General features: G+C 39.5%; 2 protein-coding genes across 2 annotated transcripts; both read right to left on the reverse strand.

Annotated features, from left to right (window-relative positions):
- Window positions 1–5,869: 5,869 nt before the first annotated feature.
- On the reverse strand, window positions 5,870–7,405 carry LOC113693522 (uncharacterized). Its single transcript, XM_027212051.2, has 2 exons — window positions 6,794–7,405; window positions 5,870–6,685 (listed from the first exon to the last, which is right to left on the reverse strand). Exons 1-2 carry the CDS (start codon window positions 7,403–7,405, stop codon window positions 5,870–5,872), a joined length of 1,428 nt encoding a protein of 475 aa, XP_027067852.2.
- A 2,868-nt stretch (window positions 7,406–10,273) lies between these two features.
- LOC140008732 (uncharacterized) lies at window positions 10,274–12,148 on the reverse strand. Its single transcript, XM_072053593.1, has 3 exons — window positions 10,979–12,148; window positions 10,574–10,885; window positions 10,274–10,378 (listed from the first exon to the last, which is right to left on the reverse strand). Exons 1-3 carry the CDS (start codon window positions 12,146–12,148, stop codon window positions 10,274–10,276), a joined length of 1,587 nt encoding a protein of 528 aa, XP_071909694.1.
- Window positions 12,149–14,481: the final 2,333 nt, after the last annotated feature.

Below are 14,481 nucleotides of genomic sequence, written 5' to 3' on the forward strand. Positions count from 1 at the left end.
ATTGGACTAACCCTTATTTCTATTTCCTCACTAGCATTGGACTAATGAGAAATTGGACAAGGGAACCACAACTAGCGTTGAACTAGTGTGGTATCGAGAAATGGATAACAACCAGCGTTGGACTAGTGTGATAACACGTCACACATTAATTATAACTAAATTAATCATGTACAATCTAATAAAAGCATGTAAACACATAATATAACATAAACACATAACACATAATCATAATATCTAGATGCAAGACCCTAAGAAAGCGGTAACACATAGCACGTAAGCATTCAAATCACACAAGCAAAAATAAAGCAAATAAAAAAACCTAACTATTACATTTTAGAGGGGGATCCTACTACAATCTAAAAGGGGAAATAAAATAAATAATAAAAATAAATACCTAACTATTACAAATTTGGCATTCAAGTGCCTTTCAAATGATAGATATACAAGGCTAAAGCCAATAAAGCAAATAAATAAATAAATGAAATAAATAAATAAACATCCAAGAGGCATGCAATTAAACACGTAAAGTCACATAGGGCACGTAGGGTCAAATAAAGTAAGAAATAAGGGATAGGGTGTACCTCCCTTGGGTTGGGGCTCTAATGGAGTGAAATTACTTATTTACCCTCCAAAATAAAAGAAAAGGTCAAGGCATCACTTAAATTAAGAAATAATCACATGAAATGGGAATAAGTGTGAAATTGAATCAATCAAAGGCACTTAAAAGGAGGCAAACAACCCATGTTTAAGAAATTAAAACAAGTAGAGACTGGCTTGTAAAAGTCAAAGAAGTTCGAGGGGTCAATTTATTGAATATTAGGGGTCTAAAAGGAATGAAATTAAAATTAATGGCTTAAGATAACAACTACTAATCAAATGACAAAACTCACAAAAATAAATGGAAAACTATTTGCCATGATTGAACAACAAAAATGCCAAAACTCCAAAAATCAAATTAACTATAAATCCAGAAAAAGTTGTTAGACCCTTCAAATTCATCCTACAACTCCTTAAGAATCTACCCAAAAATTATGTTAAAGCATGCCAAAAGCAACTAAGATTCTAGAGTGACAAAATTGATTAATCTTTTCAATCTTATGGGCCATAGTAGTATTAGGGAGACTTGAGGGGATGATTTGCAATTTTGAAAACTCTTTTCATGCAAAGCATGCAAACTTACGTGAGAAAACATTCTGCAACAAAACAAACAAACTGCTGCACCTTTGCTCCACTTTCATACACTGAATTCAGATTTGATCTCATACTTTAACCCAACGCTTTCTTGATCCAACATCAAATTTTAAACTAAACAACACAAAACATGAACTTGACATCCGAACAAGCAAAATCATAGAAGGAAATCATGCAAACATTGAAAAACTTCATGCAAAAAGGCACGAAGAAGCTTTCTACAATCAGAAATTTGCTGCAGCTTTGTTTCCAAACGGATACTTCAGATCCGAACACCAGCTTTGATCAAAACCTTTTCAACCAAACCTCCAAACCTTGAACTAAGCATTACGACACATAACTTTGGCGTCTATACAAGCAAAAACTTAGAAAGAAATCATGTAAATTCTTGAAAACTTTCATGCAAAAAAAATTTTTGAGCTTCAACAAGCAATGCTTCTGAGCTTCAGTACTTCGCATGGCAGATTCACACAATCATCTCAAACCACAAACCCAATCTCAAGTTCTTATCAAGCTTATCATGCATACAAGGGGATGACAAAATCAGGAACACTGAGGATCTTTATGCAAACAAGAATTCCGGCAAAGCTTTCTGTCAAAAAAAAAATACAGCAGCTAAAGAGACTTTCTGCAATAGATTTCGGCAGGCTGAAGTTGCTCTTCTGCAATCCTCTTTAGCAACTCAACAAGATGGCAAAAGTTTAAATACAACTCACGCTTCATTAACTCTTCTACAACCTTTATTGACACAAGATGGAGTATGCAAACAAGATGATGAAAGTCCAGCTTTGTAGGTTGTTGCGTGAAGAAGGAAGAACATCAAAAATGAGGACGAAATGCAGCTTTTCATCATTCAACCCGGAATTCCAAATATCATATTAACAAATTCCAATGTTAAAACATTTCGTGGGGTGGATTAAAGCAGTAAAGATGACCCAAAGCACAAAACAGCAAGAGGCACCCGAGATTTCATGCATCAAGAAAACACTACAAGCATTAGTAGCTTCATAACGCAACTGAACGTGAAATTGCAGCAGAGGCGTAATGACACTCACGGCAAGCATGCCCACAGCCCACTATCATGCCAACTGAACGCCAAAGAGAGTACAAACTTCAAGCAACCAAACACTCCAGTATGAACCAAACGTGCTTTCTACTTTTTCCATAAAACTTTAGATGCTAACACATGAAAATCAGAAGGGAAACCATGCGACCTTAGCAAATTTCTGAAGCTTATCTGATGCTTTGACGTTTAGTAAACTAACGCAACAACAACAAATTTTAACAGCAACAAGGATTCAATCATTCTTAACCATCAAAAATTAAATCTTTGGAACATCAGGGATCACCCAAGAGAAAACCCACGGATCACATCTATTTGATTTTGGGGAAGGAAAATGCAAAGCTGAGGGCTTTTTAGGTTCACAAATTTTCAACCATACCAATTCAAAACACGACCCACGCACAGCCACAAGATTTGATTTTTCACTCATAAACAAAGAAAACACAGTCTTGGGGAACATGAAACAGAAGGGGCGGAAGATTAGACAACAAAAACAGTGAATTTCCCATGAGCAAAGTCACGAAAACACATGCTTTGAAAATTTAAAGATGTCTGTGTTTTGAAGAGATACTGGAATTTAAAGGAGAAAAAGAACTTACAGTACTCATGCTTTCTTGATGAAGATTCGCAACTACTGGTGGCGTGAGGGTTAGCAATTCCAGTGGCTCTCCTTTCTCTGCCACTGCAGACACCCCCTCGATTTTTCTTGCTTCCTAGACTTTATCCCTTCATAGTTGGTTTACCAGCCATTCTTCCTCTCTCTATTTCTTTCCGCATCACCTCTCTGGCTATCTCTCTTTTGCTAACTCTCTTTCTCTCTAGCCCTCTCTCGGTTTCTCTCCTTTCCTCGCTTCCTTTCTTGCTTTTTATCTTTCAGCCGTCATCCCCTCTATTGTTTCTTTCTTTTGCCGTCCAAAACCTCCATTTCTAGCTGTTTTCCTTTTTTCCTAAAACCCCAGCCGTCATACGTTCTCCCCTTCTTGATCCCTTCTCATTTGAAGGCTTCTTATAAGCACCCGAATCCTAATATCCACGGTGTACAGCTGCTGCGTTTTCCTTCTTCTAATTTCTACACCATTGGATGGCCTCTGTTCCTTATGAGATTGAGGTTCAAGATAAAGGCCAGATGGCCTTGTACTATGCCAATCTGATGGAGTAGAAAAATGGGCAAAAATGCCCGGAAAACAAACTGGAAAATGGAGCCGCATTTTTGTTTTCTGCATTCTGTTAGTACGCTACTATTAGGGAGTTCAGCGTTTTTTTTTGACTTTGATTGACAATTTTCCTTTTATTTTCACTAATTCCCATTAATTTAGGATAACGAACAAAAAGATATTTTTGTGAGTATATTTCATAGATTGAATCTAAAGAGTTAAAATATATTTTTGTGAGTAATTAAGCGACTAATTAAGAAATGAATGATAAATGCCTTTAATCAAAATAAAAAAATAAAAAAATGAAAAATAATAACAATGAAAGCTAAATCAATAAATTTAGTATCTAAAAAGCTACAAAAAGATGTCTAAACTAAAATCCTGAGATTAATAAGTAAAAATAGCTAACAATTATAAATAAAAATAAAAGAAAAATAAATAAAAATGAAATAAGTAAAAATTTGGTGTCTACAGTTTGCCTCTCTTTGTTTGAGTTTCGAAGAAATTTGAGACAAAAACGTAGACACCAACAACTTACCTACAGTTATTCCGCCGTGAGTTGGAACATGTAAACTCAAAAGGTCAGTGGGATGGATACTCGAGCCTGCTTTCATTTGGTCAGTGGGATGAATACCCGAGCCTGCCGTTGCTTGGGTCAGTGGGATGAATACCCGTGCCTACCTTCATTCTTCATTTGGTCAGTGGGATGACTACCCGAGCCTGCCTTCATTGTTCATTTGGTCAGTGGGATGAACACCCGAGCCTGCCTTCATTCTTCATTTGGTCAGTGGGATGAATACCCGAGCCTGCTTTCATTCTTCATTTGGTCAGTGGGATGACTACCCGAGTCTGCCGTCGCTTGGGTCAGTGGGATGAATACCCGAGCCTGCCTTCATTCTTCATTTGGTCAGTGGGATGAACACCCGAGCCTGCCTTCATTCTTCATTTAGTTAGTGGGATGAATACCCGAGCCTGCTTTCATTCTTCATTTGGTCAGTGGGATGACTACCCGAGCCTGCCTTGATAATCGGTCGGTTAGTGGGATAGAACCCGAGCATTTCGTAGAATTTTGAGAAAGGAGACAAATAACTTCCTCTAAATTGCCCCAGTGTCATGCTTATTGGACTATCGGACCTGCAAGAAAAGAAATAATGATAGATAATACCGCCTCCATCCGATCAACCCCTTTTCAAAAGAAGTGTAAACATGAGCATTTGGACTCCTTATGTGGCGAAGCAGGTACTTCAATCTAGCCCTGCGAGCAATATCAAGTTTTCATAATTTCTCATATGTAGATCAACGTATCATCTAGTATCTATTCTTTCGATAAATCATAGGGATTGCCATTTGATAGAGCGAAAGAGACAAATGTGACCATGCAACACATGAAAAACATTCTAATTGCACATAGTGATGAAAAATCTTAACAATATAAACACAATCCTCTACTTTTATTGCATGAAAAATCATTTCAAATAGACAAGCTTGTATACTCAAATTTCGTGTTTGATAAATCAAACACTTTGGTTTTCGAACCAAGTGCTACACTTGACCCTTTGGATATCATCTCTTCGGAGTTCAAATGCTTAACAACAGAACCACAATATGAGGAGAATCTCCAATGAACTAAGTCACCAGCACTTTGGATCCACGCTCACTTTTCCTTGTAAAACCCTACCTCAGCGCCCTTTTGGGTTTTCACTAAGGTTGCCCTCGCCCATTTTGTTTTCCTTTCACTTTTTTTTTCTTTTTCCTTTTTCTTCTTCTTTTTCCTTTTTCCTTCTTCTTTTTCTTTTTTTTCTTTTTTTTCTTTTTTCTTTCTTTTTCCTAAGGTGCCCTTGCGGGTTTTCACCTAACAAACAAATCTTGTCTATCGCCCGTATTAATCTAGAAATGTGTTTTAAGAAATAATGGCATCAGTATAACAATCCTTCCCTTGCAAAATAGGTGAAGGTGTTTTTGACATCATGTGCCACTTGATTAGAAATTGTCCTAAAAAGACAATATAAAGAACAGAAGTCAGGATTTTTAGGTTTTTGCAATGGGGTCTGGTGGGGTGCTTAGAAAAGAATTAAGGCTTGAAAGCGGACTTATGAATGTTTAGATTTCCTGAGATCGCATCTTTAAATTATGCCTACTAATAATTGTCCCAATTTATTCTCAATCGAGATCCTCCTCTTTTCATTTTTCTCTTCATTTTGTTCCTCTATCGCTTTTACCATTTGAACCCTCTCTTTTCTTTTTTCCTTCTTTTCCTTCTTAGCTTTTTCAACTCAAAACTTGCCCCAGTGTGGGGTTTGCGATTCTCAGGGGATTCCAAACGAAATAATTTGCTCTGAATGCTCAAAAAGGATAACTAGGGATAGAATGTTTGATTGGAAAGGAAGAAGGCCTGACTTTTCATTCCATTCTTTACATTAAACCCTAAAAGGAAAATTTCATTTATCATATGAAAAATTTCTTACACATATCCAAATTGATTGGTATCCATTTCTGCAAGAATGAGCGCTCCCCCGAGCAAAATTTTCTGGACAATAAAAGGGCCTTGCCAATTTGGTGCAAATTTCCCCTTAGCTTCCTCTTGTACTGGCAAAATGTGTTTCAACACTTTATCTCCTTCTGTGAATATTCGTGGTCTGACCCTCTTATTGTAAGCACGGGCTACCCTTTTTTGATAACATTGACCATGACAAATGGCATTTAACATTTTCTCATCAATTAAAGACAACTGCTCATGACGTTGTTGAATCCACTCAGCCTCCTCCAGTTTGGCCTCCATTAAAATGCGCAAAGAAGGGATTTCGACTTCGGCTGGCAAAACTGCTTCCATTCCATACATGAGATTGTAGGGAGTTGCCCCAGTAGAAGTCTGAATAGCAGTTCTATATGCCATTAATGCATAAGGGAGCTTCTCGTGCCAATCACGGTGTCTCTCAATCATCTTACGGATTATTTTCTTCAACTTCTTATTTGCAGCCTCTACTGCTCCATTCATCTGTGGCCTATAAATAGAGGAGTTTCGATATTTGATTTTGAACTGTTTGCACAAACCATCCACCATGTCATTGTTGAGATTTTTGGCATTATCAGTGATTAATGTCTTCGGCACTCCAAAACGACAAATGATATGCTTTCTTAGAAAGTCCGTCACCACTTTCTTAGTCACATGCTTATAAGACTCCGTTTCAACCCACTTGATAAAGTATTCAATTGCCACCAGAATAAATCGATGCCCGTTTGAAGCGGGAGGGTCAATGGCTCCAATCACATCCATGCCCTATATTGAACATGGCCAAGAAGCAGTCATACTGTGCAATTCTGTGGGGGGAGTGTGCATAACATCTCCGTGCAAATGACATTTGATGCACTTCCTAACAAAAACTACACAATCATGCTCCATGGTAAGCCAAAAATATCCGGTCCTCATGATCTTCTTTGCTAACAAGTGGCCATTCATATGTGATCCACATACTCCACTATGTAGTTCTTTCATCAAGTATTCTGCTTCGTCCTCATCAACACACCTCAGAAGGCCCAAATCTGACGTTCTTTTGTATACCACTTCTCCATTCAAGAAGAATTTAGATGATAATCTACGCAAGAAGCTTTTGGCAGTCATATCGGCCTCAGGAGGGTAGGACCCTGTTTTGAGAAATTCCTTAATGTCACTGTACCAGGGACGACCATCGGGGGATTTTTCCACAACTAGGCAATGAGCAGGTTTTCCTTGCAAGTGAATGTGGATAGGTTCAATTACCAACTCGTTTGGATGTTGAATCATCGAAGATAAGGTGGCCAAAGCATCGGCGAAGACATTTCTGGCACGTGGAATATGCCTGAACTCCAAACTCCTAAATTTGTTTGCCAAATTCAATAAACTACAATGATAAGGCACGATCTTTGAATCCCGAGTGATCCACTCTTTAAGAGTCTGATGCACGAGCAAATCGGAGTCACTGAACACTATTAAATCCTTAATCTCCATTTCCAAAGCCATTTTTAGCCCAAAAATGCAAGCTTCATATTCGGCCATATTGTTAGTGCAGAAAATCGTAGTTTAGCGGAACCAGGATAATGCTTCCCTTCAGGTGATACTAGAACAGCTCCAATACCGGCTCCAAAGGAATTTGATGCCCCATCAAAAAATAGCCTCCATTCAGAACATTTTTCATTCATGTCTTCTGCTGTACCCACGAACAGGGCTTCCTCATCTGGAAAATAAGTGTGAAGCGGTTGATAATCGTCCCTCCTTAGGTTTTCGGCCAAGTGATCCGCTATCGCCTGACCCTTGATGGCCTTTTGCGTGGTAAAAATGATGTCAAACTCCGAAAGAATCATCTGTCATTTAGCCATGCGTCCAGTTGGCATTGGTTTTTCCAACAAATACTTCAAAGGGTCTGACCGAGAGATAAGATAAGTGGTATGACTAAGCAAATGATGTCTCAACTTCTGAGCTGCCCAGGCCAATGCACAGTAACTCTTTTCAAGAAATGTATATTTTGCCTCATAAGACGTGAACTTCTTGATGAGATAATAAATAGCTTGCTCCCTCTTTCCAGAATCGTCATGCTGCCCCAAAACACATCCCACAGCCTCGTCGAGCACTGACAAGTACATAATCAATGGTCGACTCGGCTTGGGTGGTACTAAGACCGGGGGGTGCAACGAGTAGTCTTTAATTTTATCAAACGCCTGCTGGCACTCTTCACTCCAATGCAATGACACATTTTTCTTCAGTAATTTGAACAGAGACTCACATGTGTGGGTCAACTGAGCGATGAACCTTCCGATAAAGTTAATCTTTCCTAAAAAATTCTTCACGTCCTTTTGCGTTTTTGGCACTGGCATCTCACGAATGGCTTTAATTTTTGCCGGGTCTATCTCTATACCCTTCTTACTGACAATGAATCCCAATAACTTTCCGGCAGGGGCCCCGAATGCACACTTTGCAGGGTTTAGTTTCAGATCATATTTTCTCAATCTTTCAAATAACCTTTCCAAGTCAATCAAGTGATCCTCCGCTCTCTCGGATTTGATAATGATATCGTCCACATAAACCTCCATCTCCTTATGAATCATATCGTGGAACAGGGTGGTCATAGTCCTTTGATAAGTGGCGCCGGTATTTTTCAATCCAAACGGCATTACTCGGTAGCAAAATGTCCCCCAGGATGTGATAAAAGCAGTTTTCTCCCTGTCCCCCTCTGCCATTAAGATCTGGTGATATCCAGCGAAACAGTCAGCAAATGATTCAATCTCATGCCCTGCGGTATTGTCCAGAAGAATATGAATGTTCGGCAACGGAAAATCATCTTTCGGGCTGGCTTTATTAAGATCCCTGTAATCGACACATACTCGCACTTCTCCACTTTTCTTTGGAACAGGTACAGGGTTTGAAAGCCAAATGGGATAATGAGACACCATAATAATTCTAACATTGAGCTGCTTCTCGATTTGCTCCTTAATTTTGAGGCTCATGTCTGGCTTAAACTTGCGAGGTTTTTGTTTCACTAGTGAAAAATTTGGATCAGTCGGTAATCGATGGACCACTATATCTGTTGAAATTTCAGGCATATCATCATAGGACCAAGCAAACACATCTTGAAATATGGTCAAAAACTCGATCATTTATTTTCTCTGTTTCTTATTCAAATGAATGCTAATTTTTATCTCCTTAACCTCAGTCTCAGTGCCAATATTAACAACTTCTGTTTCTTCTAAGTTCAATTTGAATTTCTCCTCATATTGTTCAAGATCCTTTAATAAAGACTCAGATTCTTCCTCGTTATCGCTCTTGTCTTGAATTTCGGATTCCAAAATTTCAAAGTCGTGAGGGATATCGAGGTCACAATCATCAAATTCCAGAATAGTGATATCCAAAGGGTCAATGTGTTTTATTTTTGGCCATCTGAAAAAGAATAAAATAGATAAAACAATGTGTAAGCAAATCAATTTGAAAAATAAACACTGTGCATTTCATTGAATTTGAAGGTAAAGGATCATAACATGCGACTTAACAAAAGATTCGACATAAGACTTGGATTGAAAAGCATTTGATTAAAAACTATTTACAAAACTGAAAGACAAAAGATAAACAATGCGAATAAGTTCTTTCATGGCGACCAAAGGCAACTCCCCAGATATACCGAAATTCCCTTTGAGAGGGAAGGAAATCACTGGTCCAATTCTTCATTGTTTCGGTAGACATCTCTGGAAATTCTGGGTCCTCCAATAGCTCCCTCTCAGAAGCAACCCCCACAAATAGCTCAGACAATCCAACCTCCACTTCCTCGATTGGGTCTATTTCAACTCTAATCACCTCTGATGGGTAAGGAAAAGTACAATATAATGGTGGGATATTCATGACAAGTTGCCTTCCTTCCTTCTCCGCCTTTTTGCGATTCATCATTTTCTTCTTATCCTTGATAGTAGGTTGAAACCCCAATCCGAAGGTGTTTTTCTTTCCTTGAAGCTCTATTGGTTCCAAAACTCCCTGTAGGTTGCGCCCGAGGCCCTTGCCCATCTCATATCCTCCTCGAATCATCTCTTTAGCCATCATAACACTGGTTTCAGGTAAATTCATTTCTACTGCCGCCTTGTCCTTGGATGCCCTACCCACCGAAACAATGTCAGCTACATGGTGATGGGAAACCAAAGCTTTTCTATCGCCCTTATCTTCCAATGCTGGATTAACGATCATAGTGCAATCTTCCTCAGCAAATATCGTAATCAACTGGCCATTCACCACAAATCTCAACATTTGATGGAGTGAAGAAGGTATAGCGCCTGAAGTATGAATCCAAAGCCGTCCGAGAAGAACATTATAAACACTCGAGAAGTCCATGACTTGGCACATAACTTGAAACTAGGCAGGTCCGATTTCCAGCACTAAATCCACTTCCCCCATTGATTCCCTTTTTGCGCCATCAAATCCTCTCACCACAATGGCAGACGGCCGAAGTTTAGCTTCCTGAAATCTCAATTTAACCAATGTGTTCCAAGGACAGATATTAAGAGCAGATCCATTGTCTATCAAGACCCTTGGCAATAACTTCCCATTACAACGGACTGAGATATACAATGCTTTATTGTGTCCAATCCCATCCGAAGTCAAATCTTCATCAGAAAAAGAGATTTAATTTGAAGCCAAAACATGTTCGACTACCTGAGTGAATTTATCCACAGGAATATTCTTAGGCACTTGAGCCTCAGTTAAGACCTTGAGTAAAGCTTCTCGATGAAGTTTCGAGGTTAGAAGCAAATTCAATATAGAAACTTGAGCGGGCATCTTGTCCAATTGTTCGACCACCTTATACTCACTTTTCTTCAGCATCTTCAGGAAATTGAAGGCCTTTTCATCAGTCACAGTTGGTTTTGTCAGAACAGCATTTTCTTTCGCTTTCGAGGGCTCATCAACTGCGGGTTCCCCTATGATTCTTCCAGATCTAGTAATAGCGTCCACTTCCTTTCTGGGCACCTTTTCTCCTCCAATTAATAGCGTGGACTAGCTATAATTTCATGGGACCTCTTGCAGATTAAGGATAGGAGGTTGCTCAGGCAATTCAAGTACCTCCAGCTCCGAAGGCTCACATTCGAAAGGCACCATTTCCAGAATAAACGGACCGGTATTTTTCTTGACTTCATAAGCTTCTTCCTCCAATATGAATGGTTCTTCAATGACCCTTACTGTCTCAGCTTCATTTATAATAAATTGTGTAGGTTCCTCAATCTCTTCATCAATAGTAATAACTCCCACGGTGTCCTTGTGTGTAGGAAGAGGATTTTTGCTAACCTTTGGACCTTGTTCCTCCCTCCTCCTCAGGACTATATCTCCGGACTCAATCATGTCTTGAATTTTATGCTTAAGCGCCCAGCAATTGGCAGTTGAATGTCCAGGGGCTCCCGAATGATAAGCACAAAATGACTGAGGATCATAACCAATGGGAAATCCTTTGGAATAGGTCTTAGGGGGTACGATGCCAATTTTTCCAGCAGCTTTCAATTGCTCATACAATTGGTCAACGGGCCGACCTAGATTGGTGAAGGTTCGGTATGGGGTTGGATTTTGGGTGTCACTGGTTTGTTGATAGTGGTAACTAGGGTTGGGGGGTGGAATAGGTCTTGGGTTGAAAGAAGGGCGCGGTCTAATTTGGAAGTTCGGTGGGGAAATGTGAAATGGCGTTGACGGTGTGTTTGGGTAATTTGGTCGAGGACGGGGGTGGTTGATTGTGGTATTGTAGACAGGTCGAGAGCGTGGTTGGTATAAGTAACGAGGTGAGTAGGCGGGATTTCGTTGGTATGTAGGCCGGGAAGAAGAACCTTGGTTCCAAACAAAGGAAGCTTCCTCGTCTTTCTTCTTAAACTGAGACTTTTTACTGCTGCTGTTTTGGCTTTGCATAGCTTTCAACTGCGACTTTAAAGCTGAAACATTAACAATCTTGCCTGCTCTCATAAACTCGTCATACTCTTCCAACTTATTGACAATCTCTGCAAAGGAACACCCTGTCATTCGAAAAATCTCCTCAAAGTAAGGTGGGTCATGAGTTTTGATGAACGTGCGAACAATCTTGTTTTCAGTCATAAGAGGCTCCACCTTGGCGGCCAATTTCCTCCATCTCTTCGCATATGTCTTATGGTCCTCCGATGGTTTCCCCTTAGTCCCCTCCAATGTGGTCCTCGTCAGAGCGAGCTCGCAATTGTATTCATACTGCTTACAAAAGCGGTTGACAAATCCATCCATGACCTCATATTCTCAGGCTTCAAATTTGAATACCAATCCAACGCGTCGCCTTCTAGTGTGACGTCCCCACTTCTCCCTAAGGCGCACCAAAGGGTATCCGCGGAACGCCTGCCTAACTCTCGCTAGGACTCAAGCAATAAACGTTCAACCTTAAAGCGATACTAGATACCAAAATCAAATTAATACGAATACATATAGTGCGGAAACGTTCATGCTTAACAATATCCATCCATTACCCAACCTGTCAGCATATGGCTCTGATGCCAACTGTGACAGTTCTCATGGTTACATCACAAGGTACCTATCAGCTTGCCACCCGCACGTCGTGCGTTCATAATACAACTTAAATTTCAAAATATACATCACAGATATCCGAATGATACATTAAACTTCCAAAGTACAATCATAAAGGGGTCAAACCAAAATACACCTGAAACCCTAAAACACAATATATCCAAAAGGAGATTTCTCCGCGTTAACTCCATTTCCAGTCCTGTTAAGGAAAACAAATCTACAGGGTGAGCAAAACGCTCGTGAGGCCAAGGACACACATGCAAGCACATTGTTCAAATAGCAATCTCAACTTTATTAAATAAAACCGTGATATTTCAATAAAGTACCATTTGAGCAGGAAAAATAATCAGAAACAATTCAAGGATATAGTAGCTCTCAGGAGCTAAGTTCCACTCGCTCTGCCGATGTCATTCGTATACCTTCCCGCATTGACCCTCCTGTCAACCGGGTCGGTATTTCCATTTCCGTAGATCACCACTTACTTCCCTCCGTCCACCGTACACCCCAAGGGCCCACAAGTCTGTTATAAGGCGATACTCTACGAGTATGCCAAGCAGGACCTCTTATTAGGTCGAGCTTATAATCTCATGGCTCGCCCAAGTTCCCGACCAAGCCCATTGCCGGCTCGAGTTCAAGGTCGGCCTATGAGTTTGGGCATCCCCCATTCATTTGGAAGTCGAGGAGGTTCACTCCAACGACATATGTAACCATTACATAGCATTGCATTTCATTCATTCATTCAATACATTTCATTCATTCATTTGAAATCAGAACGGATGCGATAAAGTACACACCCGCCCTTATTTTTAAAATCTCTAATAATTACCACAATTAAGCAAGTATCAAAGATTCACACACTTGACACTCACCGAGCAATTTAATAAAGATTATTCGCTGGAGTTCAAGTGTCCATGGTGAGATCCTCTTGAAGGTCTCCTTGTGTGCCTGGCAGTTAATGGTGGATAATTACTCAAGTATCTCAATTATCAAGTAAGATTGTACATTAGTACGATCTAAGGAATATTTCACAAAAATGAACCTCAATTACTCGTAAATCGAGGTTCAACTTGCGTTTTATGAAGTATAATATTAGTTGAGTTTTTATCATGAAAATCGTGGGCAAAACGTTTAGATAATATCAAAAGTGTAAAGAGTTTTTGAAAAACTCTATTTCTTTGAAATTGGAAAATTTTCAGCTTTATCATGAATCTTTGAAAAATCGTAACTCACTCGGTACAAGTCAAAAATTGGAAAACTTTATACCGTTGGAAACCTCTTAGAAAGTACTATAAGTTCCTAGAAGACACTTTTCCATGAATCGAAGTGGAAAGTGCTCAAAAATGGGCTTGAAGGTGCAGACTTGGTTTCAAGGCAGCATTAAGTTGGATTTCGGCCAACTTTGAAAATTCGGCACGATTTACACGTTGCAAACCGGCCTCTGAAATTTGTAACCCAATTAGAGTTGCAAGTGAGGTGTATAGCAAAGCAAGCGGATCAAGAATCGGAGTTTTGAGTACCGACATACGGTAGCTCAAAGTTGGGGAAAATTCAAGACTGGAGAAGAATTTTCCAGATTTGAACCTCCAACTCTAGAAATTTAATTAGGTATCGAAACGAACTTGGATTGATACCAAAATTGGCAGTATTTCAATACTATATGGAAGGTATCTCTCTGTCAAAATTCAGGGAAAAATACTCTCGGGAAGGTAGTTAACTAATCATCCAAAGTTTCGGAAAATTCCTAAGGCAATCTGCCTTTTGACTTTCATTTCCCAAATTCAAATCGTTTAACCAAGAAAACTATCCAACCATGGTTCATTTGTGAAATAAAGGTCTAAGATACAACCATGATACCTTTGGTAATGGTTTAGCATCGAAATTTCAATTAATAAGATCACTCACGGTTTTTGTCCAAAACCAGTCCAAATGTTACGTTTTTCCAAAACAGGGCAGTCTTCTTATTTTGGTCACAACGCATTCAATTTAACTCGGAATGGAGTGTGTTCTATGGCGTTGGAAAATACATTCATAGGACTAAA

This window comes from Coffea arabica, chromosome 6c (genome assembly GCF_036785885.1).
Source record: "Coffea arabica cultivar ET-39 chromosome 6c, Coffea Arabica ET-39 HiFi, whole genome shotgun sequence".
Taxonomy (NCBI): Eukaryota; Viridiplantae; Streptophyta; class Magnoliopsida; order Gentianales; family Rubiaceae; genus Coffea; species Coffea arabica.